This window comes from Diadema setosum, chromosome 15 (assembly GCF_964275005.1).
Source record: "Diadema setosum chromosome 15, eeDiaSeto1, whole genome shotgun sequence".
Taxonomy (NCBI): domain Eukaryota; kingdom Metazoa; phylum Echinodermata; class Echinoidea; order Diadematoida; family Diadematidae; genus Diadema; species Diadema setosum.
In genome coordinates, this window is record NC_092699.1 from 18815536 (window position 1) to 18843367 (window position 27832).

The following is a 27832-nucleotide window of genomic DNA, read 5'->3' on the forward strand; positions in this document are numbered from 1 at the left end:
GGTCGTAAAGATGTGCTTGTATTACGCCGTAGAGTGACCACTAGCGGATATGGTCAGCGAGCGGACGAAAACAATTCTCAGTAAAGTTAGAAAATGAAAGTGGGACTCATTGTGCAATAGTCCAGATGATGGTAGCAATTATTTTCATATCTCATATTCTTTTACTCCTTAGTTGAGTCTATATCTTTCTTTTCACATGTTTCTTTTTTCAATCTTTCTTCTTTTCGTTTTTGTTTGTTTGTTTGTTTATTGTCGATTGAAGGGTGTCCAAACACACAGGGACCAACATTATTGGTGGCCCAGTGGCCTAGGGCCACTAAACATGGATGTCAGGCCACCAAACTCCCTGTTCTCAATACAAGACATTGTGGGTGGTCTGAAGCAAAACTTGACTCTGGTAACAATCATGGGGTAGAATAAATCAAGGTAGATTTACAACATTTGCATTACAGAATTAACTCAGATTTTGATGCATTATTTTGGTATCTATTGCAATCTCCTGAAAAAACAAAACAAAAAACATTAACCTAAAAAAATGGACTTCAGAAAATAGGTACTCTAACTCTAATCCTGCTATTATCTTGAGAACTTCAGTGAAATGTACACGTTTTCAGGTTAGGATAAATTTCACACAGAAACTGAGAAAAAAAAAGATAAAGAGACATAATTCTGTAATGCACAAGAAATAAGGATTGCCATAGTCATATACAATACATGTGTATCTGCAAGTGATTGTATTTATTGAAAATGTTTCTTCATACATGTTTAACTCCTTTTTCATTCTTCATATGAACTTCCTTTCATAGGAAACATATACACCTACCAGACAAGGCACACAACAAAATACATCACATATATTACATGAAGACAGGACAGCATCTCAAAGTGAATCCCAGAGAACAAAAAAAAAAAAAAAAAAAATCTCATAGATGAAGTCAAAAGAATTATGTACATGAGGAGTATTATACAGATTAACAAATACCAAATTATATCTCGGATCTGTTCTTAAAAAGAAGCACTAGAACATAAGTCAGAAAATGAAACATACGTAAGGAATCTGCCAATCAGATTGAGTGAACTCAGATGCTTATGCTCAATTTTCTGACTTTTGTTCAATCTCAACTTTTACGCAACAAGGCCCTGGCAACTGATCCCTCCTCCATTATTGGGTTCTTCTCAGTGAGCATACATACTTGGAATGTGTTGCAAAGGGACTAGAAAAATAATACGTTTCAAGAGACATTAAATTCCTGAACTACCTGTATTACCTTCTAAAAATCAGATCTGCCGGTCCACTCTCTTGTGGGGATTGTAGAATCTTAGAAGCAACAGTTATTTATTCACCTATTTATTTTTTATGCTACATTAACCCACTGAGGATGGGCTGACTTTGCTACAACACACATTTACCATAGACACCTGCCCGAATATACTCAGGACTAGTCTTGAATGGGTTAAGATGTTGGGACAATTGTTTTTATATTTCTCCCAGTGTCAAATATCAATCCCTATTTGGGAAGAAAAAGAAGGCAAAGACAGCTTCTTTTCCAGAAAAGACAGAAAAACCAAAGTCACAGGCATTGCAATGGAACAATGGAAATGCAACTGAATTCTTACAAATACAGCTCTGGTATGTTCTGTATGGCAGATATATTACAAACATATTACCTAACTTTGTATTTTCCACAATAGTTGAGATCTAAAATACTTGAAAGAAATTTTTTCATGGAACATGTTCAAGTCTTGAAGTTTGTAGGAAACTGATGCTGAACATTTGCTTTGATGGAAATCTGCCAACATCATAATCCTAGCAGGCTTTGTTTTGGCCTTATTTTCCTCTTTCCAGGGGCGGATCGAGGAATTCTATAAAGGGGGGGGGGGGGGGGCAATTAATATTTCTTGCGCCATTTCCAGGTTTCATTTCATTTTTTTTTTTTTTTTCTTTTGTGTTTAATGCAAAATTAAGGGTGGGGGGGGGGGGGCGTGCGCCGGTTGTGCCTCCCTCTGGATCCGCCACTGCTTTCACATTCATACATTCCTTGACTTCCTGGTTGTGTTATACACCCCAAGGCTTGCACACATCTGCACAACTTCTACTCTGAACAATGCTCAAATATACTTTATATTACAATGTTCAAATATACATTAGAGGGGTCACAGAGAATAGGCATTGCTTAAATAGGAAACATTAATGCAGATTTGTTTTGTCCGAATGTGACTTACCCCACCAAGTGGTTGTTTTGGGCAAAAAGAAGTCAAATTCATAATGCACTGATGATTTATTGTTACCATCTCAACTTAAACCATTATCGGTATCAAAGTAACTTACCCACATTCTGGGACACGCACATCCATCGCATTACAAACTTTCTTACTTCTTAAAATAAGGTACCTGTAGGATACTCTACATGTATACCATATGCAGAGCGTAAGTTTCAACCAAAAGCTCACATATGGAATTTTCTTGAAATCTACATTGTATGTGCTGTGAGAATGGCTCAACTTCGCAGAATAGAGAATCCACAAAATCACCTCCCACAGTCATATTTGGAACACCTTGAAAGGAACAGTGGAGCACATTGTAGCTTTAATTCTGTCAGAAGTCAGCACATCCTAGCAGGAGTTGGTGGTAACACAGCTACCTTTTACCATCTCTGAACATGAGCAGAATATCATTTTCATCTTGAAACATATGACCATCATCATACTATAATTAAACAGGGTGTTCAAAAAACACACATGCACATATTTTTAATATACCCACTGATTCATTTTTCCACTTTCACAGTGATGTGCTCTCTTTGCCACACGAAATAAAAGAGTTAAGACTCTCAAAAGAGGAACAGTTTCTTGAATGAACCTAACTTTTTAGGAGGCTGCACATGAATTCTGATTCATCTCTGGGCTTTTCATTTCTAAATGTTGCCATAACATTGATCCACAGACTGAGGTAAATGTAACACACTCAAAAATACCCAGGCAATGTGGATCATCCAACCTCAAGGGCCAAAAACTGTAATTACCTCAAGTGGATGGAAACCTGATATGTTCTTCTGTACACAAATATACAAGACTTTACTTTGGCCCTATGTCACACTTGGGATTTAACAGCTCTGTCAAATCATACAACAGAACATAATATGGGTTAACTTCATGCTGCTTTTCTGATTTTTTTTTTAATAATTGAAACACATTACATATTTGCCCCCCAAATAAGGGTATTGATGGAAGGGCCATATGTTGAAATAACAAGATATTGTGTTTTCAGCATAGCAACTCTGCTGCATCCAAATATTCATATGCAGACCTGGGGGCATTTCATGAAGCGTTTTGTCAGATACTTCGTCTGACAAAGTGTTAAAAGCTACTGAAATCCTTGCATTTGATTGGCGGAGAGCAAATTTGTCCAAGAAAGTTGTCAGACAAAATGCTTCATGAAATGCCCCCAAGGCATTAACATCCAAGATTTGACCCTTCTTGTGACTTGTATGCAAAGCAGTATGTTGTGATGGCTTGCATTGTTTGCCAATAGGCACAACAGAACCCACTCCAAAAGAATGCATTGCGCAATCATTGCGGCACAGCAGGTTTCATGCGAAGCATTCAAAGGATGAGGAAACAGTACATTGTGGGTCAAAGTGAAATGCAAAATGTACTCTTGCTGGTAAAATGTCAGGCTGCTGGTGAATTCTGGTCAGTGCATAGGGGACAAGTTTCAGTCTGCACAGATCACAAAAGGTACTGCTACTTTGTGTCCAATGCATTCCTCCTCATATCCAGGCAGTATGTCAAACTGCTTTCCCCAGGCAAAATTCACAGTGCTCAACCACGTTGATTGAAGACTGCCGTCGGTCTTCAAAATTTCAGACTGAATCCTGTGGTCTGGGCAGAGCTACCATGAGTTGGCAGAGACATGTGAAACCCTGAGTCCTCCTCTTCTCGCTCCTGTACAGTGTTCAGTGAAAAGGACAATATAATGTTAATGCTTTCATCTACAAATTAAAGTAAATCTTGCACTGAAACTACAAGAGAGTAAGAAAGATAGACCAGCAACTTTAAAGGAAAACTCCAGATTATTTTCAGACTTTAACATATGAACAACTATAAATTGGTTATACTGGGTATAGAGTTTCAGAATTTATAGTGATTGGGACAAGGAACAGGAATGTTTTCAAACCTTATAACAGTTCACAACGAACAAAGATGATGACATGGCAGCTTCACCATGAGAATGCATGAGTGGATTCATAAGAACGCAGAACAAAAGAAGAAAGCATGCATAAATTCCACACAGGTGAACTTGTTAAACTAGCAATATTGTAATAGAATAACATCGCTACATTTCTGAAATATATGAGTGTCCCATGTCATCGTTCTTGATAAGTGTAATTTGTTTTAGGTTTTTCAGAGTAATGGTTTCTCTGCTCAAGAATCACAATAAATTCCGCAAATCTACACATGGAGCTGTTGATTTATGTAATACATAGTGTGAAATTATGAAAGTCGTCTGGACTTCCCCTTAAATTACATATGAGAACAGCCAGCTGCTACCGGTACTTGACAGCAGGAACCGTTATACTGGTTTTGTCTGTTTTCAGTCCGAAGTCTTGAACCAAATTCTTACAAAGGAAAATGTGATGTACCATCATTTCATTCAACAGGACTTTGTTATTAATTTTTTAGTATGAATGTAATAAAAGTAGACTTTCAGGTGTACCACTAGTGGTAAAGTATGGATGTTCATCCTATTTTGCAAAGGAAAGTATGTATAGTGAACATATCAACTGCATGTAGTCCCATGTATACATGATGATGCAGGAATGGTGAACTACATGCAAAGGTTCAAAAAAGGTACATCTGACTCACAAGTTTGGCAAACTGTTGTCCACCCTCTGGGGCCTGTGGACTTCTGGGTTTGTTTGTCCGTGCGTTCTCACTCTTTGCTGGCCAGGTGGGGAACATGGATTCACTGATTGGTTGAGGAGACTCATTGAAGTAGCTACTTTTCAGTGCGTCCTCCGCTGTGATGCGACGAACGGGATCATAGGTGAGGAATCTTTTGTTTTAGTTCAAGAAAAGAAATATAAATAAGTTATGATGAGAAAAACAGGAAATATTATGTTGTTCTATGACAAAACACATAAAAAAAATAATCATGCACAGTTCTCAAAGGCAGCATCAATTATAGAATGAATATACCTCCTTATCAAATCAAAATGTGAACTTGCCAAACCACAAAACTTGGTATGACACAGTTATTAGTACTTTTTAATTTCATGTCCTTTCTTCTCACACTGAAATTACCTCATTGAACTGGATTTCTTGATGTCATCACATCTCAAAAGACTTCTGCGAACACATCATTTGTTATTCAAATTCATGAATTTGAATAACAAAGCAGTACCCGCTGCATGCTATAAGGATTAGAATCAACACTTGCTGTCGGGCGAAAGCTCGGTGGTCTAGTGGAGATGACGCCTGTCCGGTGATCAGGAGGTCGTAAGGTTCGAATCCTGCTCGGGTATGTACGCCCATGATTTTTTTATCATGGCTACTACTAAAACACTGATCAATTCAGTGCTTATTTACGTCGATGTAGGGCAATTTGTCAATCAGTTACATCATTTGTTGTTCTTTTTTTTTATTTAAGGGTGGGAGATTTACTATTTGCCAACATCATTCTTGTTTGCTTTAAAAAAATTCAGTGTCACTACCAGTTCTTTGTACAGCATAGCTTTATGATCACTTTAGACAACTCCACATAACTTGAAGAACGTTAAATATGTGAGCTTCATGAATACATTATCTTTATTAAATGCTAACTACCAATATCTTTCCAATCTACAGCCACCATCTAAAAAACAGGACTACTATTGAATAGTGATTGTAGGGTACTACGCTGTGCCACAACATTTGGCTCCTTAGTACCTGTTAAGTAGTTCAAAGCCCATGTCTGTAAGGTAGGTGCCAAACCTCCCACGGAGGTTATTGTAGGGATGTGTGGCAAATGTGGTCTTCTTGACGGCTGGAAGCTCATTGTAACCTGGCCAGATCTTCTCACTGGGTGTGCCCAGTTCCTTCACAGGAAATGATAGGAAAAGGAACCACTTTTATAACTATGATACAGATAATAATATTGATATCGTGAATAATGACAAGTATATCTACATATTGCCACCTCTGTCACTTTGTGACACTTCTGCCTTCTATAGTTTACTACATGGTTACATTTCATTAGATAAAATATAAATTGATGTGCAATATGGAAAGGGTTCCTGAAATGTTTCACTATTCGACTCTTGATACAATAACATGCCAAGCACACCTGCTAAGAACTCCCAAGTCACTAGTGTGATATACAATTTTCTTGGAATGTCCTTCTGGTCATTTTACATGGGTTGGGGGTCTATAATTGTCCAAAAAAAACTTGTCAAATTGGAGATGTATCTGTTCTACTATGGAAAAAAACAAAGTAAAATGGAAGAAAAAACTGCTACTATGTTAATAAAAAAGCTTCATGGTACTGTATTGACGACAAAGCTGGTAAATAGCCTTTGTTAATGATTATGGACAGAACCACTACCAAAAGTACAAAATATCATAACACACTTGCTCTCCTTTGTGCAGCACAAATCTTGAACAGCAATTCGATCCTCGAAATGCAAGCTTCCATGGAAATGTGAAACATGGAATTTTTAGTTCATCTTTATATCTTCCTTGAGTATATCCCTTTTTTAAGTGATGTAAATTGCAAAAAAAAAAAAATCTCCTTCTAAATGACATCATATCATATCGCTTTACATGTAGCAATTACACGCATTGTACCAAGACAAAATTACTGGTCATTTCCTTTTTATAATATATTTCTTTTTTTTTTCTGTACGAAGTCTGTCACTGCTTGATGCTCCTTCCAAACCTCAACATTCATATCTTTGTAATACCATGAGATACATATTTCAAAGCTTTGCTCTTATTTGTGTGCATGTATTTTTGTGTTTAATAGAACTGTCCACACAGATACATTCACGGTTACCTTGAATATCCTGTTAAGTTGGTCAATCTCTGAACGTCCATTGAAGATGGGTTTCATTGTCAGGAATTCAGCAAAAATACAGCCGACTGACCACATATCTATTGGGGTGGAGTAAACCTGTAACAATGGAAAAGGTCAAGCAGAAATCAATAATACAAATTTCAGTTTCAAACTCTTCCTGTTATTTTTCTGTTTATACATTTTTTAAGTAAAGAGGAACATCGCAAACAAGACATCATATCTCAATCACAGAATGAATAATATGTGACACTTGAATGCATGCTATTGACATCCCCCTTGACAATTCTCAAGCATTTGCGGTCTGTACCTTCAAAAATTTGAAGATGTTGCTACGGCATATAAATCACTTAACTACTTGTAAGGGAAATGAAATCAATAAAATACTTTGCATATACGTTGTATCAATCACTTCATTTCTACTGTACTAGGTGCCAAAGAAAATGGAAAATGGAGATTGAATGCAATGTTCTTCATTTGATGTTATGATGATGATGATGATGATGATGATGAAACAGAATTTATATAGCACCATTTATCTGTTGAAACATTCAAAGGCGCCCAGCTCCCACAAAGTGTCACACATCATCCACAAAGTTGCTGGAAAAAATAAGTCTTCAGTTCAGACTTGAAGGTATTGAGGCTGTTGCAATTCCGAAGATGGACTGGTAGAGAGTTCCACAGACGTGGTGCAACAGAAGAGAAGGCTCTTTGATATTTGATATTTAGAGCATGTCATGCATGACCCCTTACATGACGTGATGGTAACCTCCTACAAAATGTTGCAAAGAAGGAAACACAATATGGACAAATATCCATCAAGTTAAAAGAACTTCCAGAGGAAAAATAATGGCAAACTGCCTGCACCACATTCAAGGTCTTTGTTTCGGCATTAAAGAAGACTGAAATTGCCCAAGCTAAAAAGAGAGTGAAGGTTTTACCTTTGTGCCGAGAAGCAGTTCAGGTGCCCTGTACCAAAGGGTGACCACGATGGAGGTGTAGGGTTTGATTGGCGAGCCGTACTCTCTCGCCAGACCAAAGTCTCCAATCTTCAGACAGCCTTGGTGGTTGAGGAGCAGGTTGGACGTCTTGAGGTCACGGTGAAGGATCCAGTTGTCATGGAGATGGTGTACTCCACGCAGGAGCTGCAGCATCAGGCATTTGGTTTCACCTATCATGTAAAATCATGTGATTAACATTGACTGTCTGCAGGCTTTTATTGAAACATGTGATATAATAAGTAAATGAGGATCCAGGGAGCTCAATGTGTCCAGTAATTCTCAACTTTATGTTTTGCTTCTACCAAGTAGCAGTCCGCTAATTGAATGGACAAATGTGAAACAACAAATACATTTAGAATTGAAGTAGTCTATAGACTGAGAAAGAGCTTTAAAAAATTGAAGGTCAATAAAAGGCCCATAAGAATTCAATAATGCAATGTACCTGAAAATTTAACAGCAGAAGAAAAGATAAAAAATTAGATAATTAAAAGGTTTTGCAAAATAGAAGGGTTCACAAAAAACAGACTTGAGTAACTAAGTTTTACAACCAAGGCTCTGAGAATGGAAGAGTAAAGAAACGATGTTATCCTATTTGATCTGTATCAGACACTCTCTCTAACAGTGCTGAAGATGTCTGGGGCATAGCTTTGGGGCCCTGCTTCTGGACGACAATGTGATTCAAATGCACCATTCACATAGGTTTGCAAATATCCCACTATCCCGGAATGATCCTTTAAATCACTTGAGCCATGGCTCTGGTGTGGTAATAACCATTCAAGATGGCTAGCATTTCTCTTCCAATCCAGTAAGTGTTCTGTTGCCCAGCCTGCTCCCATGTAGAATGACCCTTAGAAACTGACATGCTAGTATCATTCTCATAAGAGTGAAAAACATGGGGTTCAGCCAAACCTTACATTCAACTTGAACCCCTTCTTAAATCAAGCTACAAAACCCATGAGGAACTCACCGATAGTAAATGGCTGCTTCATCGTCTCCATCAAGCTCTTCAGATCATGCTCAACATAATCCATGACAATGTAGATCTTGTCCATGTTACTTCCCACAACAATTTCCTGAGATGTGTAAATCGAACACAATGCAAAATCTAGATGGCAGATACTTCAATAGTAAAGTCCACTCTTGTATCTATATTGACTATATCTAAATTGACTATAATAAGTGGAAAATCAAACAAACAGAACTGTTTTGTTTAACTGAAAAAAAAAAATTCATTTGAAATTTGATATTAAGTTCTTGCAGAAAATTGATATCAGTCACAATCACACAATTGACATGCAAACTTGACAGGTGATGATGCTATTGCCTAAAAACTATCACACTTGTGTTTACCTAAAGTAATTTACAATTATTCTTCTTCAATATGAGTCAGCATACTGTTATATCTCCCCTTTACATAGTAATGACTAACACCTACGTACAACTCCAGAATAACTTCACATAAAGCACATAATTTCATTCTCTTGAATTTAAGATAGATTTGTAAGCCAGGAAATGGAAAATCAGTGGGACTATGACTACATCATTTCACCTCATCTATATGATTATGTGATTGTATCTTGTATGCGAAGTTTAATGTTTGACAACATTCTCATGTCTGGGCCTAACTTCTTTGAAAATATTTCTGAAATATTTGCTTTACAAGACCAATATGATGCAATTCCATCATATAAGGTTTACAACTGTTTTTTTTTTTTTCTGAACCCTGCCAGCATTATTTGAACACTGCACTTTGGTCATGCGCATGGCACTAATTCACAAGATTTGGTGTTTGAAAGCAAATTTTGATACAGAGCAGAAAGTTCACATAACATTTACTGAAACCACAAAACAAGGACAACAGACAAGAATATTTTCAATGTTGCCATGATTATGTGCATGCTCTCCATATACCTTGAGACTCATTGTTCAAGGTACTGGACATACAAGCATGCTAAATAATATGAAGCTTCATATTTCTGAGTCAGGGATAAAGCATAAATTCTTGGGGGCACTTTCCTCTTTTGGGTCCCTTCTGCAAATATTTTACAGAGTTTGGCAGATGAATGGCAGACCCTTCTTGACACAATTGTGAATTACAGTCATTTGTTTAAAGGTATGGTTAACCCTTGAGAGCAGTGATTTAAAAATGTTCGAGATATCACATTTGATGCATATGTGTACGTCAGTTGTATCACAAAACATCCTACCATGTAAAAATTTTGCTATCAAGCCTAAAATATAAGGAGATATCACTATTTTTCTCAATAAACCATAACTGTAGACGGTTTATTCTAGAAACATTTTTATTATAACTATTGTTTATTAATTAATTAATTAATTAATCAATTATACCGATTAAAATGTTTACATTGGTTGTTTCTATCCCTAAGGCACATTTTAGAAATATTTTGAAGCACTAAAGCTGGGTTTTTGTTTCATCTGCAAATGGTAAATTATGCCTTTAACCATACGTGAGAAGGTTACTATGAAGCAATTCTGTGTGCAATGCTATGGATAAAAAGGCATATCTATTACACTAAACTCGTCATTTCTTGATTTTGAGTACAATCTCAGCTCCATCACCGACAGAAAGAGTTCTGTGCTTGGTGTAAAGGAGTGCGCCACCTTACCCTGACCGTGACAATGTTCCTGTGCTGGGCTTTGAGTAGTGTGCTGATTTCTCTCAGTGATGTGATTGGGAAGCCCTCCTTCTCCTTCTCCATCTTTAACCTCTTCAGTGCCACAATCTCATCTGTTCACAAAAGACACAATGGAAAAAGATCAGTGACTGAGGAAAAATGATTGGCAGTTATAACTTGACTACATGCAAAGGAAACTAAAACGATGATAACAATATATCAGGGTAACAATTTTGTGTGATTTCGACAATCTTTTATCAGATAATGTTATAACATCAAACAATTAAGTCCCAGCCCCAGGAAATTGGACGAACGTTTGGGTGTCATGATTTTCTTTAGAACTGAACAACTCATTGACAAGACTTTTGCAAACATGCACACCCATAAAAAGTAATGTCGTAAGGGTTTCATTTTAAGTGATAATGTAAGAGCTTTAGATTATAAATACTCCCCTTACCCTACTAACACACTTTCAGAATATCCTTTCTAACTTGCTTCCCTTGGCTAAGTAAAATAAATCTATTACTCTGTTCATGTTTGCTCTATTGCACAATATTGTGGCAATGGATAATACACATAGTGACCACAATAGGTTCTATCATATTGTATCTGTGGCACCTCAACTCATACAGAAAGTCCTTCTAAGACTTCATTTGTTTCATTCAATATCTCTTGTTGCTGTTTACCCAAAGAACTTAAAGGTCCTGTTTACCTTTGGGAACAGTGATTTAAACAAATTTCAAGATATGACATTTAATGCACATGTGTAGGTCTGTTGTACCACAAAACATCCTATCATATAAAATTTTCACGATAAAGCCTAAAATATAAGGAGATATCTGCACTTTTCTCAAAAAATGGTATCTGTACACGATTTAGTCTGGAAACATTTTAATTGTAACTATTGTTTTGTATATTATGTATTATATACATCATATTATATATTATTTTGTTTATTTAACAATACTTACATCGATTTTACCTATTCAAATTCTTACAGTGGTTGTATCTATCTCTAAATCACATTTTAGAACTCTTTCAAAGCACTAATGCTGGGTTTTCTTTCATCTGCAAATGGTAAATTATGCCTTTAAGACTGAGGTGTACAGCCTATTCTAGAACTTTCAAGGTGTGTCTTTAGCCCAGGCTAAGATCCAAGACCTATATTTCAGTGAAACACTCACTCTTCTTCTTCTCCTTGGCCCTGTACACCACTCCATAGGTGCCCTCAGCTATCCTATTGAGACACTGGAACTCCTCCACATTGCGGCACCCCTGGATGGCAGGTAAGTACGGGGGTAGCTTCTCCTCCAGCTCCATGGGTGAGGCCGGGGGCGAGTCCTGGAGGTACTCGGTGTCGCTGAGCATGTCAGAAGGTTCTTCCACCTTGACGGTCCCACCGCCAAGAGGGCTGGGGGAATCATCAAACTTGGACTTGGCCTGTTTGGCATCTGTGAGATTGAAATTGACAGAATACTGAGAAATTGTACAGGTTGCTCAACATACTGCAGGGGCGGATCCAGGAATTCTGTAAAAAAGGGGGCACTTTTACAAAATGAAAGGGGGGCGCATGCACCCCTCCCCCATTTTTTTCTTTTTATTTCTTTTGTTTCAAAAAAAAAATAATGGGGGGGGGTGCGCCCGGTGCGGTCCTCCCTCGATCCGCCACTGTAGTGCACAGGCATGGTGTGTGCTGAACTAAAAGAGCAACCAGGGACATTGATATCAAACACAGACTGCTAAAATATTTCATATTGTGCTTTTCATATTGTGCTAAGAGGGGAATGAAACACAGGGAAAGTGAATGGCACACAGAACCAGACATTCACAGAAAATATCCTCATTTGCTCGTCTTAGACCGTGTAGCCAATCTTTACACCTCTGTGGCTGAGGCTTAACCAATACTACATGAAGCTTTGTCTGTCTGTTATTCATTCATTCATTCATTCATTCATTCATTCATTCATCCATCCATCAATCCATTCATATAATCCATGGCTTTTTATGGTAGTCTCTCTAACATGCAAAAAAAAAAATCATTGCAATTCCCTTTGAGAAATTCTATTTCAGTCATGACTACAGATACCTCAGTGTATTGTTTCACTGTGAAATCATTTTACAAATAAGAATTCAATGCACCGAGTTACCTATGACCACATCAAGCACTGTTGTTGGTATATCTTTAAAGTCAATCTGTACAAACACAAGGATACAGTAACATTCACACTGTTTTGCACAGGTTTGGACAAATATTGATTTGGGATTTCTAGATATATTGAAGTTGCGGTGCAGGCTGAAACAGACATTAAATGAATCACGCACAGTAAAGTAAATATGTTTGCAAATACACACCCCTACATACACACACTCATCATGCATATACATCTAGGGGTTGACACAGGTTATGAAGTAATTTTGGAGAGGGTGACCGTGGCCACTTCAGGGACAAAAGGGTTAAAGAGAGGAAGGCCCATGAAGCAAAGGAGAGGATTTGTGGACTTACACACTTCACGGATGTCTTCTGGCTTTTCTTCCTTGACTTTTGGGACCTCTGCCTTTTGCTCAGGATGACTGACCCCTTCTTCTCCAGACTTCTCACTTTCCTCCTCTGTATAGATAGAGATTATCTCACATTTTATTCATACATCTTTGCAATAGAGCGATAAAGCGGATACTATACATTTGAACTTAATACTAAACCATTACAGTAATTTACAAGAAAGAATGCACTTTTTGTGTGTACTCCAGATGGTGCAGTATCCATCATCAAGTTCAGTTCATGTGCATCAAGGTTGCACATGAACTATAATTCTCTACTAAACTTAGAGAACTCACAAAGAAAATGAATGCACTACAACTCTCAAGCACATAATGTGAATAAAATTTTACATTTCCCACAGCTAATGAATGCAAAAATAACTATCATAGTTTTCATTACAAATGTAATTCTATGCAAATGTAGTCTACAAGTTGAGAAAAACCATTACAAAAACAAACACACAAAAGAACTTGATTTTCCTTTAATACAGTGCACTCCTGTTATAACAAACCCAGTTATAACGAAATTCCAGTTACGACGAAATAAAAATTGAGGCCGCAACATTGCTGGCTTTGTTTGTTTGTTTTTTTTATTAGTTCGATTATAAAGAAATTTCGATATAATGAAAGAAAACTGCCGGTCACGAGGACTTCGTTGTGACAGGAATCCGCTGTACTTGAATGCAAGAGAAAGCACACATACGTGTACAAAGAGAAAACCAACACAGGATATTAAAACATAAAGGCCCAGTCATATAGACTGACCGTTCATGTTAACACAGTCCCAAAAGGGTCAAAGGTTACCTGAGCCAGACTCTGATGCAGACTCGGAGTCCTCTGATTCAGACTTCTCCTCTTCACTCTCTTCTTCTTCCTCTTCCTCTTCCTCACTATCTTTGTGTTCTCCTTCCTACAGGTAAACATACAGAAATAGAGAAACAGAGGGACAGACAGTCAGGAAAAAAGAAACAAACAAACAAACCTTAGCATTACTTCACAGCGATTGCTAGTTCAGAAATTTACAAAATTCAGGAATCTACAAAGCTTCTAATTTAGCAGTGTGCAAGGGTAACCAGCATTCACACAGTAAATTCAGGGAGGTTCTACAGAGCAATCAGGGAGATACGTGTGTCTTAAATGACTATGAATAGATGAGAACAATTTCTGAATCACCGAGGCTTTTATATTCTCTTCTCCAGTCATGGATGATTATTAATTATTCAAGAAACCTCCTCCAGAGCCAGAGAGACTTGACAGCTTTGCATAATAATGAGACCAAAAGCACCACAGGATGAATGGTGCATGTAACATCCAGGTTTAGAATGACGGTGATAAGGGTAGAATAGTATTTTTGCTCAGTAGAAAGCAGTGTTGCGATATTGAAACAATGTCATACTACAAGCTTACACAGAATCAACCCTTTGGTGAAACAACTTCCAACACTACACAAAAGTAAACACAGTTTCTTAAATACTAACATTTGCATGTATCAATACTGGAGTTGGGAAGGAAAGTGAGGAAGCACCATACCATATACAGCTATATCACATTTTGTACTACACAAAGCAGGATTTGTAAGCAACATCCGTCAGGTTAGGCCCCAGTCACATATAAAACGGATCCTCAAGGATCCACACGGTGATCCAGGGAGATCCAGGAAAGTTTCGACCTCAATGGAGTGTTGACGAGCGTTGATATGACTGTACATATGGTATCAACAAGGCAGCTACACGGATAAGGCCAGAAGAGCGCGGCGTCTACACGGACAAATACGGCATCTTCACGGATCAACACGGCAGCCACACGGACCATCCCCGATTGCTCTGCCAACACGGCAATCCCCGGATGACACCGGATGTTTTTGACCTCCAAAAGTCGCCGTGTTGGCCTCCCGGATGTCCCCGGATCTACACGGACATACACGGATGTCCAAGGATGTCCAAGGCGTCAACACGAATCTCTCCCGGATCACCCCGGATCAGATCCGGGGTGATCCGGGATGTCTATGAGACTGGGGCTTTAGCAACTGAACACTCAAAGTTCTACAAACAGGAACATGGACACCTAAAATCAGTTTTTGTGGTATCTGTATGCCACAGGATATTGCCTTAATACAATGCTGTATACTGACCTCCATTTCACTGTCATCCTTCTCAGATGCTTCTCCTTCTTCAGATGATTCCTCCTCCTCTTCTTCCTCCTCCTCCTCCTCCTCTTCCTCCCCAGAGCTTGAGGCTTGCTCCATCTTCTCCTCACCCTCTTCCTCCTCTTCTTCCTCTGACTCGGACTCAGCTTCTGTTTGTTTATTTACACAAGGGACAAATAAAGCCGTATTAGGAGTGTGTAGGAGGGGGCTGTATCACTGTATTTGTTACAGTAGGTGAAATGGGTGTGTTTGGTGGTTTTTTGTTTGTTTGTTTGGGTTTTTTTTAAATGGGAAAATGCAGAGGCCAAGTGGCCAAGTGTCTGTGTCCCTCTGAGTTGTTGTTTGAGGTACTCAATATCAAGAGGAGTAAATATGTCTATATCAATCAATCATAAAACTTTTTAACAGGCACATGAAGTCTAAATGACTGTAGTTTCAGAAGTGACTGTATATGCACTCTACTTCCCATAAGGCCATTAGGCTTTATATGCACTGGCTTACCTTTGCAACTCATGCTTCAATCTCATCAATGCACAAAGCTTGAAAACTTTCACCACCAAATCCTTCCGTTAGCATTAGCATAAGAATTCACTTACAATCATAATGGTTTTATCTTTTTTTGCTGCAATTTTATCTCACTGCCTAAATTTCACTCCTAACCTGCAGACAATTATTGGCCATAGGGACATACATTGTAGGTTGTAGGACATGATATTTGGCACTTGGGTCTTGGCAGTCTTAGCAGGTCAACCTGGACAGAGGTAGTTTGGAATACAGTGGTCAAAAGCCTGAGCATTTAATCCCAGCCTGCAAACCATGCACTCAATCAGACCGATTACAGCATACTTAGTAATGGGGCAGGAAAATACCAGTCCATATCTATAAATGCCCTCAAAAAGAAGACAAGGTCATAAAACAAAAAACTTGCAGTCACCATATTCTGTTAGTATAAAGGAGAGCAATTTCCCAATAACGTTTTGCAACGCCTTACCAGAAGACTCCTCCTCTTCCGACCCCTCATCCTCGGACGATGATGATGCGTTCTCCTCGCTCTCACCCTGCTCCTCTTTCCTCTCATCCTGCCCTTCCTGTTCCTGCTCCTCGTGCTCCTCGTGCTCCTCCTCATCTTCCATCATCTCTTTCCTGGTGTCGATCTCCCTCTGGGTCTCCTCATCTCTCTCGCCCGACCTCGACGACGACTTGGAGGACGACTTGGATCTCCGGTAGTCGGAGTCGTGATCAGAATCCCTGCCCTCGCCCTTCCTTCTCTCCTCTCTCTTTAATTTCTCTGCATAAATAAAAGGGGAAAGTATTGAGTATGAAGGACAAAAAGAATACAGCACCATCATATCGTTGCTGGGGCGACAAGACCTCGTCTCTGAAATTTTGGTGAAAATGACTTTTTTGAATCAATGGTCAGATAATCAGGGAAGTGATGTCCTGTCCAAATCCTAGCTGTTTTACCCCAAAAATGAAGCCACCATGGCATGTTAAAGGAAAGGTTCTTCCATTTGATACAGTGCTTTGGCTGCCATGTTTTTTTGCTCTCCTGAACATTTGACATTTTGTATATAGGAGGTCTTGTCGCCCCAGCGACGATATGCATCATGATAATCATACTACTTATAAACCTCTTATACTTCTCAATCACATCTAGATAGATTAGCCAGTGCATTTTTCAGCTTTAAGCTTGTAGACAGAAAAGGTGTAGAACAGAGAGAGTAACTTCTGAAAGCAAAATATGGGCATTCAGCCAAGCCAAGCTACACATATATATATATATATATATATATATATATATATATATATATATATATATATACATATATATATATATATATACATATATATAAGTGCGAAGAGTTTGCGTAGGATTCAGGAAATGCCTTAGGAGCCAGTCCGCCTGAAGATCGTCCAGCGGAAGGACGTGCGCTCAAGGTAAATGACTATATATATATGTATATATATGTGTATATATATATATATATATATATATATATATATATGTGTTTAAACATTTTCATAATTGCCCCACACTTGCAATGGGATATCAAGTAGTATCATTACAAACATATAAATTGCAACATACTGATCTATGCAGATTAAGAATCAAAATTCAGCATGAAGGAGAAAGAGTCTACACACCTTCTCTAGAAGATCTGTGTGGACTTCTTTCTCGGCTTGAACTATGATGTTCCTCAAGCCCTTTTTTGTGTTTGGAGTCACGGTGACTGTCGTCATGGTGACTGCCTCCACTACTCCTCTCCTTGCTGCTAGGTCTTTGACCTTTGACAGTGAGAAAAAAAAAATACACTACAGGAATTAACCTACTAGTACTATTACACACACACACACAATAACATTACAATTATCATTCACTGTTGTTACTCATATTTTTACTACTGCAATTATCTCACCTTCATTTTATTCTTCTTCTCTTGTTATATTTCAATACTGCTTCTACTTAAACTGCTTTCATTACTATGACATCTACTATGACTACTACTACTACCACTATTACTACATCTACTGCTGCTGCTACTACTACTACAATTACTACTACTACTACTACTACTAGTACTACTACTATCATAGCTGATCTTGCTTCTGCATCAATTTTTGCTACTAGAACAAAGCTTACAGCTGGCACATTTATCACTACTTCTATTACCAATACCACTACCATGACTTCTACCATTTCTACTGCTACATGTACCTCAAATGCTACTGCTGCTTGACGACTACTACTACTACTACTACTACTACTACTACTACTTTTCGACAGTTGCTGCTGCTAGTACCACATCTCAACTCACCATCTCTCTTCTCTTCGGTAAGCTCCTCCCTCCGTGATCTGCTCCTGCTCTTGTGTCCCTCATGCCTGGAGCTGCCTTTACTCCTCTCCCTCTTCTCCTCCTTCTCCCTCCTCTCTCTCTCCCTGTCCCGGTGTCTCTCCTCCCTCCTGGGTCTCTCTGAGGGATGCTCCTTGGGCTTCTCAGTCCTCTCCCTGCAACACAGACCACATGTACACATAATGCTTCTTCAATAGTGGTATAGCAATAGTATAGGGTAAAACACTCGTGTATAAGGCACGCCCCAACTTGGGACATTGGACAGGAAAAAAAAACAAACAACACTGACGCAAGTTCTTACATTCGTGTATAAGGTGTACCCCCAAACTTGATATTTTTCAGGACAAAATTGGTGTGCCTTATACATTAGTGTTTACAGTACAAACAATGCATGGGTGACAGTGCGCTGTATCTCCACTAAGGAATGCCATTAATTTAATCTGTGCATTATTTGTTTTATAAAATGGGTCTAAGAACTACTTGAATTAACCTTTATGGGCGAATATCAGTCAGCTACATGTAGAACTTGCTCAAAAGCCAAGATGTTTGAACAAATGTTCCAAATGTACTGAACACAAACTTAGAAATTGTAAGCAGTACAGAAATGATTAGCGCAAGCTTATAACTGATTTAAATGTAGCGTATGCTGCTAGAGTATGTACACTGTGACATCAGTGAGAGTGCATTATGTTATATTGTTGTGCACTTTTTGCACTCCCCTGCATAAGTGTAAAACTAAAACATGCACTCATGATTCATTTCAACACTTCTGATAGGCTACATTCCTGAACCCATTTTATAATATGTAATATACGTAATATAAAAAACAAACAAATGCAGATAGTTTGATACATGCTTTTCTGATCAAAAGTATTTTCTACGTAAAGGGAAATTCCCTACACTGATAGAGTTGGCAAAATGCCTGCTATATGTAAAAGAAAAGTTAAAATTATACTAAATAAATTTACCCTTCTCTTTTTCCATCCCTGCCTCTCCTTTCCATGTCTCTCTGATACTTGTCACCGCTCCCAACTTGGTCCCTCCGCTCCAGAATCGTTTGCCTGAGGTCCTCCTGAGATGCAACAGCGCCCCCGCTCATCACGTGCCTCGTGTCTTCGTGGTGGCCTCGTCCCACGGGGGCCCCAGCCTGTCTGCCATCATCGTGGTCGTCCTTGCGAGTCTTCTTCATCCGGTCCCGGCTGTCCCTGCCGTCCCTCTCCCGACCCTTGTCCCGGTCCCGCTCACGGTCCCTATCTCTCTCGCTCTCTTTACTCCTAGACTTGCTCTTATCTGTTGATCGTGACCTTTTCCCTGATGAAAAAAGACACAAATGTACACCAAGCAGTGTAAGTAAAATTTTTGCTGACATTTTCTCTCTGCATTTATGAGAAACAGACTCCTAAACTTGTTTGGAAGAAAGGTTTTTGTTCACCAAATCTTATAATATCCTCTCAAATGCTTGAAGTATAACAGGATTTTTTTTCATCATAACATCATCTGATGCAGCACAACAAATTGTGTTATGTCTAATCCGTTTGTTTGCCTGCTTTTGGAACCATTCTGGAGAAACTATAATTACCCACCCCCCCCCCCCCCCCCAAAAAAAAAAACCAACAACAACAACAACAACAAATAAACAAACAAGTACATACAATGTAAACACAAAACAAAACGAATACATGATGTAAGAGTGTGAAAAGAAAGAAAGGCAGAAAGAGATGGAACAAGGAGCAATGAGAGAGACAGAGAAAGTAAGACTGGAAAAGATTTACTCATTGATTTCCAGACACTTGGCGCTATACATGCTGATTCTGGATTTTGACTGGAATATCATCTTTTCTTGATTATACGGCATCATTCTGAAAATGCTATCCTGTTTAACTCTGCTGTTCATACAGATTGCATGACTGCCTCGTTCACACATGTAGTTGTATCCAATATCAATAGAGCTGGTGACTACAATACTTCTATCTGACAGAAAATGTAGTTGTTTTGTTAAATCAAATCGTGGAGTCAATCTCTTGCAAAGTCCAATAATAAACCACTACAGAGATAATAAGTGATTAAGGGAACTATCTTGTAGCATGTGCAGAGATGAGTGACTAGTGTGAACTCACTCCTCTTCCTGTCATGATCCCTGCTGTGTGAACGACTGTGTTTCCTCTTCTCCTCCTTCCTGTGTTTGGGGTCACGGTGGGAGCTAGCCTTGGCCTGAGGCGGCTGGATGTTCAACATGTCATCTTCATCATCATCCAACCTTCATATGGATTCAAGAAAGGTAATATTAGTGAAAAAATTGAGCAAAGAAAATTTCCATCAGATTCCATCAGAATTCGAACTCAAGACTCTGAACTGCTGCCCCAGTGCTCTACAAACTGAGTTATAGAAAGCCCTAGTACTGTACAGTGTTCATCCCAGAAATGAAGTTGAAGAGAATTAGTCATGCATAAATACAATGTGGTCCTTAATATATTGTAAAATCTCAATTTCCACATGGTGGAGGGAATAAAGATCTCTTTCCTTTTTCAGAAAAAAAAAGACATGATTCAGTTTACCATTCGTATAATCCAATGAAGGGAAGATTTGAATCAGTAAACCATAACCTGTAGAAACTTCACCGACATCTCTATGAATTCCGTTACTTAACCCTAAAGGGGCCGGGCTTTTTTGGCTATGCTCAGACCGGGGGGGGGGGGGGGCGGATTCCGCCCCCCCCCCCCCCCCCCCCCCCCCCCGAGATCTCGGCCATCGGTGGTGCGATCGCGATGAAATTTTGCATGCGTGAGACCCGCGTCATAATCTACAAGATTGTGTTATAAGATTTTTTGAAACAATCAATTTCTAATTTTAATTAATTAATTATGCAAATTAAGCTCAAGGTGATATTTTAGCTTAATTAAAAGCATTGAGAGTCTAATTTTTGATCTGTAAATCTGTTTTAGCATATTCAACAATTGTACATCACAAAAACTTCCAAAACTCATTTCAATTCTTATGTATTTTATTGTTTTCAGAATTTCTTATGTATTTCGTTGTTTTTCAACTTTTGTTTTTTCTTTGTTTTTTCATTGGAAATTGTCACTGACCACTTTTCTACCATAATTAGCACAAAATTAATCAATGAAAGTGATTAATTGTAAAAATAATCAGGTTTTTATGCCTTTCATGACAGACACTGTTTTCCATAGGAAATGTACACAAAATCACAAAATTGTGCCCGTTTTGGAGCGACATTCCGTTACAAAAATGGGCGTGGCTTCGCAAAAGTATGCGCGGACGTTGCAAATTTGGTCTCAAAAGTTGCGCGAGACTTGAACGAAGAAAGTCAAGAAGCCTCGCGATGAGGCCTTCTCGCGTTACAGAATTATAGCGCGAAACGTCGAGGGGGGGGCGGATTCCCCCCCCCCCCCCCCGGCCCTTTTAGGGTTAAGGTATGCAAACAGAATACTTTCATGTCAATTTACTGCTGAAATTTATCAAATGCATACAGGCCAAGCAACTGACTTGCAAATACACATTTTTCTCTCACACACTGCTGCTTGAACTTGCCTCATATATGAAGGTGTCAGACCAATGGGTCTTGTATTAATGTGATTGCGTATTTGTACGGGCTTATGTGAGTGGGTGTGTTGTATGTGAGGTTTTTTGTAGACAGCAGTATCAGCTGACTGAATTCACGACAACTGATTCAACTGAAAGATATCAACACATTATACTGTTCACTGACATAGCAGGCAGAGATTAGTTTGATTTTACACAAATACTAGCACAGGTGACTCTTTGGACTAGCAGTTTTCTTTCATTATACTAAAATTCCATTGCAGCTTTTTCACAAATAGAGCATTGATATGTAAAGATATACAGTGGACTCTTGTTATAACGAAGTCATCGCGACCAGCAGTTTTATTTCATAACAGCGAAATTTCGTTATAACGGAACAAATAAACAGTAAAAAAACATAGGGAGGATAATGCTGCTGCCTGAATATCTATGCTGTTGTAACCAGAATTTTGTCATAACCGTGTTCACTATAACGGGAGTGCACTGTATTAGGAAGGACATTTGAGAAGCAATGTGCAAATATAAGTAGAATATACTGGTATATCAACCTTTCATCTCCGGAAGAATGTCTTCTTTGCCTTCTCTCTCCTGCCTCCATCTCTTTAGATGACTCTCGACTCTTCTTCTCTTCCTCCTCCTTCTTCTTCTTCTTCTCCTGCCGTATCTCGTCGAGTGTCTTCACTCGCCAATCACCCTCCTCTTGTTTGTGTTTGTCCTTTCGTGCGTGTTTCTCTGAGCTTGGCATTTCTCTTCAGGGTTCTAGGTCATTTAACTTCTCCCGCCACCCACACGAATGCAGGGTGCCGCTTCTGCATGAGAAAACAAAGCCATACAAAGATAATGCAAACTTACAAGTTGCTCTGATTTTATCAGAATCAAACAAAAAGTTTTAGCCATTTCTTCACTGACCAGATTGTTGCTTTTCTGAAGGAGGGGTGCATTCTGTCTAGCTGGAGAAGTAATAAATAATCTATTGGGGCTGGCAGAACTTTAATAAATGCATAGATGAGCTAAATTTTATTAAAGGTGAATCTAGTGTCTAGATCAACACTAACAACTTACGGCAATTGTACACTTTACGGCCCTATATTATTGGTGCGAGATTTTACCCTAATCATGCAGTGCGTGTAAATTTGAGTACCTATCAGGCATCACGGGTTTGACAGCGTGTCTGCCAGCACTGTACTGTGTGCACGTGTGTGAGACTTCACGTTGGGACGCAGTGCGTCAACGTGTGTGTGCGTGGTGATGAAAGCACTTATGGTATGCCACATGGTGGCTCTACACATTTGTAAGGGCCTTCCCTACGGGACACGACGCGGCATGAACGAGCGAGCAGATCCAAGACAAACAGGGTGCTGTGCACTGGCACATAATGCAACGGAACGTAATGAGTGGTAAACTTCTGTGCTTCAATCATGATTTTAAATGAATGAATTCTGTGTTATATCTTAAGCAGGGGATCACTAATTAACTTATTGCAGAGGACATATGTCCGTCAGTCAGTTAGTGTTTATTTCGTCTACGCAGTTACCGTTTAACGAGCCCAACCAGACGCCATGCGAAGTGTGTATAGCTACTGATTTACGGGCAGCCACTACATAAGACACACACACTCAAGCCTCGCCCGCATGGTTGGTTTGTGCGATTTGTGATAGGGTCGGATTGGGATGGATGAAGGAGGCATACAAATATTCATGTAACTGTTGTGGCAAGCTGGCGCAAGCTAGGATGTTCAAAAATGGAATCTATTGTATCGCAGACTACTGCCAACTTTCTCACACTTTGCAATTTTGGCAATTTTCTGCAATGCAACATTGTCTATGTATAGTTCAATAATCCTGCAGCGGAGAGCAAAGGCATGCAAAATCGCGATCGCACAGTGTTCGATGTGTCAGCTCTGCAGAGCCAGAAGCGCAATGAGTGAGGCAGGCTTTTAGTGACCTTATCACTTGTCATATGGCGTTCCATACAGCAAGAGAAGCTGGCCAGCTGCTCAGTGTGGTGGTTCATGGCATACAGCGAATGAGCCAGGGTGCTACATAACTTTACTTTGACACTTGCCCGATCGGGCACGCAGACTTTCAAATTTGCTGCAAAACACTTGCACGAACATTAATTTTATTTGCCCAAAAAGAAAGTCCAAAATATAAGGAAATAATATAGAATATCATGTTTAAGTCAAGGGCTCAATAAAACAGAATCATTTGAATAAATGTCACACTTTGATTCGCACGCTTAAACGCAATGGAGTAATAAATTCTGTCCAATCAAGTGTTGCCACTGCATTGCATTGGGGCATCTTCACGTAGTGTTGGAAAGCTGGTGAAATGAAATATAAAGTGTGTTGCATCACTTAACAGCCATTATTTTGGGGCTTCTGTATGGCTGACTTTGTGGGAATGTTGGGGGATAACTGAAAAAAGAAGGCTTCAAAACTTTTTGCTTGCCCAATTTGGGCAAGCATTTGCTCTCATTGTTCAAAAACACTTGCCCGAATTTGATTTTTACTTGCCCTGGGCAATCGGGCAAGTGCTTACGTAGCATTCTGTGAGGTACCGATAATATAGGGCCGTAAAGTGCACAATTGCATAACTTACAATGTATCTTCTAAAAATGCATAGGGTGTGTTCTACAATGTATATTCATTAATTTACATACAAATTGTGTTACAATCACAAAACTCTCATAACATAATTCACTGTCACTAGTCTAGAGATCATAGATCCAACTTTAGCGTCTAGGTCTAGAAACTGAATTTAAAATTAACAGAGTCATCATAACATAGAGCCCATCAATCTCTCATCATCACACTCACTGTCCTAAAGTAATCTATAGACCATGAAATCTGTCAATGTCCAATTTGATATCGTCAACACTTCTAGAACAGGCAAGGCAATACGGTGCAATTAACTCGCCATAAGCAGTATGACCTCGAAGCCTCAAATTTGCATAAAGTAGACAGCTTGTGTACGCAATACTGCTGGGGAAGTGTTGCAGGACAATCACAATATCTCACCTCAGAAGCCATCAAATGATTCAATCTATACAGCAAATTGAAGAAGAAACTATTCTCTAACCCGCAAAGTTAGTTATTTGGGGTTTTATTGAGGATAAACCTGTGAAAATAATGTAAAACTTAGCTTCCGAAACAGAAAATTTGGTCTTAAAACAAGTGTTATTTTTCACTTTTTCCTTCATTGCCAAAAAATGAAACTTTGGTATGACTTTTGGTAGTATACCGTGTTCCAAATATCTTTTCTGTATCGTTTGGCGCACAGAAAAGACTGGATCACTGTCACTTGTGACTCACGTAAAATCCATGACCATAGATAGCGCTAGCGTAAGCAGTATGCAGTCCGATGTATCGATTTTCGTATTTTCGTGCTGCGTGAAACAGTTGAAGCACATTGCAGGGTTCCTCTCTTGCCTACTCACCACCCAGTGGACCGAAAACCGAACCCTGTCGCATTGCGCCGAACCTGACACCGCTGATTGGCTAAGCGTGCACTGACCAGCAGAGAACGCATGCGCAGGACTACCAGGAGGATGATCTACTCATCTCTGTGTCTCTAGTTAGTTGTGCATGTCCAGTATTTTGTCTTAAATTCGGTTGTCTTTTTGCTCTTATTTTCACCTAACTACTAATTGCGCAGACACAAAACTTTGCAGGTAGTGAGTCTGGTGTATACAGAGTAGCAATATGTTATTATTGTTAATCAAATGCATATTCATGCAGGCGCAGACTTTGTTATGTCCAGAAAAAATCGCAACCCTTCTCCACGGTCGACTCAAACAGAAAAACACACATATCTCGAAAGATACATCAGCATTTTCGCCCAAAAATCAGATGACGGATGATATATCCATATTATATAGGGCATACTCGTGAAATAGACCCCACCACTGCGTGTCCGTACAAATACTACGGCGGCTCGCCTGTTTATACTCGTGAATTCAGCCCCACCGTGTGGCGTTCATCGGTAGATAAGCACGGCGGTGGGGCTTTCTTCCACAGTATAATACTCGTGAATGCGGCCCCATCAAACGGCGTTTACGCGAGATGCATACGGCGGTGGGGCCGATTTCCACAGCATAGCATCTTTCGTCCTCCCTTTCTCCCGTTTTTTTCTTTGGTCTTCTACTTTTTATTCTCGGAAGGACTCCCTAATGTCCCTTGACTAATCTAATGGCCAATTTAACCATAAATACAACCCTACCTAACCCTAAACCCTAACCCTAACCTAACCTTGCTTGCTATACGCACGGGTGCACGCGCACTGCGGTGGGGCCTATTTCACGATTTTGCCTTACATAGATATATGTGGGAAGTTTCAAGGGATTTAGTGTGAAAATAAGGGAGATACGAGGAGGTGAACTTTCGAGATTTTTTTGTCCTTCCCTCCGCAGTGCAGTGCTCGCTCGATGACCGTTTCGAATTCAAGCTTTGGCCTCTTATATCAGTGAGTTAATTGCACCGTATAGCCGGGGCTGAGAAGGCTAAGCATGCTAAGCATAAACATGTAACCCGTGGTAAATCTACCCCCCCCCCCCCCCCCCACCACCACCACCAAGCGTTGGCATGCTTTTGGCATTGTAATATCAATGTCAATGAATATGGCATTACAATGCCAAAAGCACGCCAACGGTCCCACACGTGCCCTCTCCTGTAAGTGTAATGCAATGGAAACAGATCGTAGCCTTTCCACAAAGTTGACTGTTGCTTTACACCGTATTTTCGTGTATTTTATCTCAATAACAGATAACAGAAATCAAATGTTTCATTACTAAATTAATTATCTTACCAAGAACAGCCAGACAGGATACCGGTCGGGCAAGTTCCACAGAAGAGTGATTGAGATCACGGAGCCTTGATTTTCACTGTAATCAAAAGTTGAAACGTGCATAACGTTTACTGAATCGTCGTATACACAGGTCACAAGAAATTATGTGTCAGATCGCCCTCTTACGTTGAGTCTCTGCGATCCGAGCTGTACCCATTATAGGGCTCACACCCATAAATATTTCCCCATAGGGACGTGTGTTAAAAATCAAATTTCAAAAAATTCTGTAAAATAGCTGGGAGAAATGAAGTGTTTCAGCTTCACTAACCTGGATAAGTTAGATGTACCCTTTCATCCATCAAATTCTCAGGGTGGATAATTCAGTTCAAATTCTGTTCAGGGGTCCGAAAAGCCAGACTACGAGTTCTTGTCACTCAAAAAGTCACCCATTTTCCGTACACGTACACAATGAAATATAGTCCCCTCAAATTCCACCAGAAAAGCTTTCATCTTCTAACCAAAATGCAATTTGTAGAGGAATTCATACTCAATATCTACAGCTATTCAGTTTTTTGCCAAACTACATCATTGATTTTTAATAAATTTTTTTCTTCATTTAATTTGGTATCTTTGGTACGAATTTGTGAAGGGGCCTGGGCATTCCCTGGTATTTACGGGTGTGAGCCCTATAGTGAAGGTCATATTTCTCATTTGACTTTTAAACATTATAAATGTGTTTTTGATGATATTTGCACCTACATCATATGGGAAATTACACATTCTAGGGTTATAAAGCTTCTCAAAGGACACTTTTGAAACTCACACCCTTTGAGGTTTTTTAAAAAAATAAAAATGTAGTGTTGATCAGTTCTTCATAAGATGAATACCTAGATGCAGGCAGTAATCTTTGATTATGGGGGTGTCATCATCACATTATTGCCTACAAAATACTTGAAAAGACTTTGTTTTGTCAAACAGACTAACTTTATGAATTTTGACCTGTTCCAGTGGTAGCCAAACAAAGAAATACATTAAAATAACACAGTCATTGAAAGTTGTGTGATACTGATGACTGTTATGTACAAAGATCTATCTATACCACAACAACACAACAACATAATAAGAAAACAAATTATAGCCAAACAGAGTAAGGGGGGGGGGGGGTAGAGGAGAGAGAGAGGGGGGGGGGGTAGGAAGGGAAGGGGGAGGGAGGAAGAGATCTGACACAATACATCAACATAAACCAGCAGAGTTTGTATG

The 27832-nt window shown here is 39.2% G+C and overlaps 1 protein-coding gene across 1 annotated transcript; it reads right to left on the reverse strand.

Annotated features, from left to right (window-relative positions):
• Positions 1–1971: 1971 nt before the first annotated feature.
• On the reverse strand, positions 1972–26674 carry LOC140239272 (uncharacterized). The gene is made up of 18 exons (XM_072319146.1): positions 26594–26674; positions 22337–22597; positions 20345–20484; positions 19196–19538; positions 18192–18382; positions 17521–17661; positions 16367–16663; positions 15361–15524; positions 14034–14139; positions 13195–13299; positions 11876–12142; positions 10683–10804; positions 9020–9125; positions 7993–8222; positions 7034–7150; positions 5929–6077; positions 4867–5056; positions 1972–3945 (listed from the first exon to the last, which is right to left on the reverse strand). The coding sequence occupies exons 2-18, from the start codon at positions 22531–22533 to the stop codon at positions 3856–3858; spliced, it is 2955 nt and encodes a 984-aa protein (XP_072175247.1). The 5' UTR covers positions 22534–22597; positions 26594–26674; the 3' UTR covers positions 1972–3855.
• Between the last annotated feature and the right edge of the window lie 1158 nt (positions 26675–27832).

Coding starts and splice junctions, on each gene's coding strand:
- LOC140239272 (XM_072319146.1), bottom strand. CDS start 22,533: ATGCCAAGCTCAGAGAAACACGCACGAAAGGACAAACACAAACAAGAG. Junction 16,664..17,520: donor ACACAGATCTTCTAGAGAAG/GTGTGTAGACTC, acceptor TTATTTATGCAG/AGAAATTAAAGAGAGAGGAG. Junction 10,805..11,875: donor GGCCAAGGAGAAGAAGAAGA/GTGAGTGTTTCA, acceptor TTTTGTGAACAG/ATGAGATTGTGGCACTGAAG.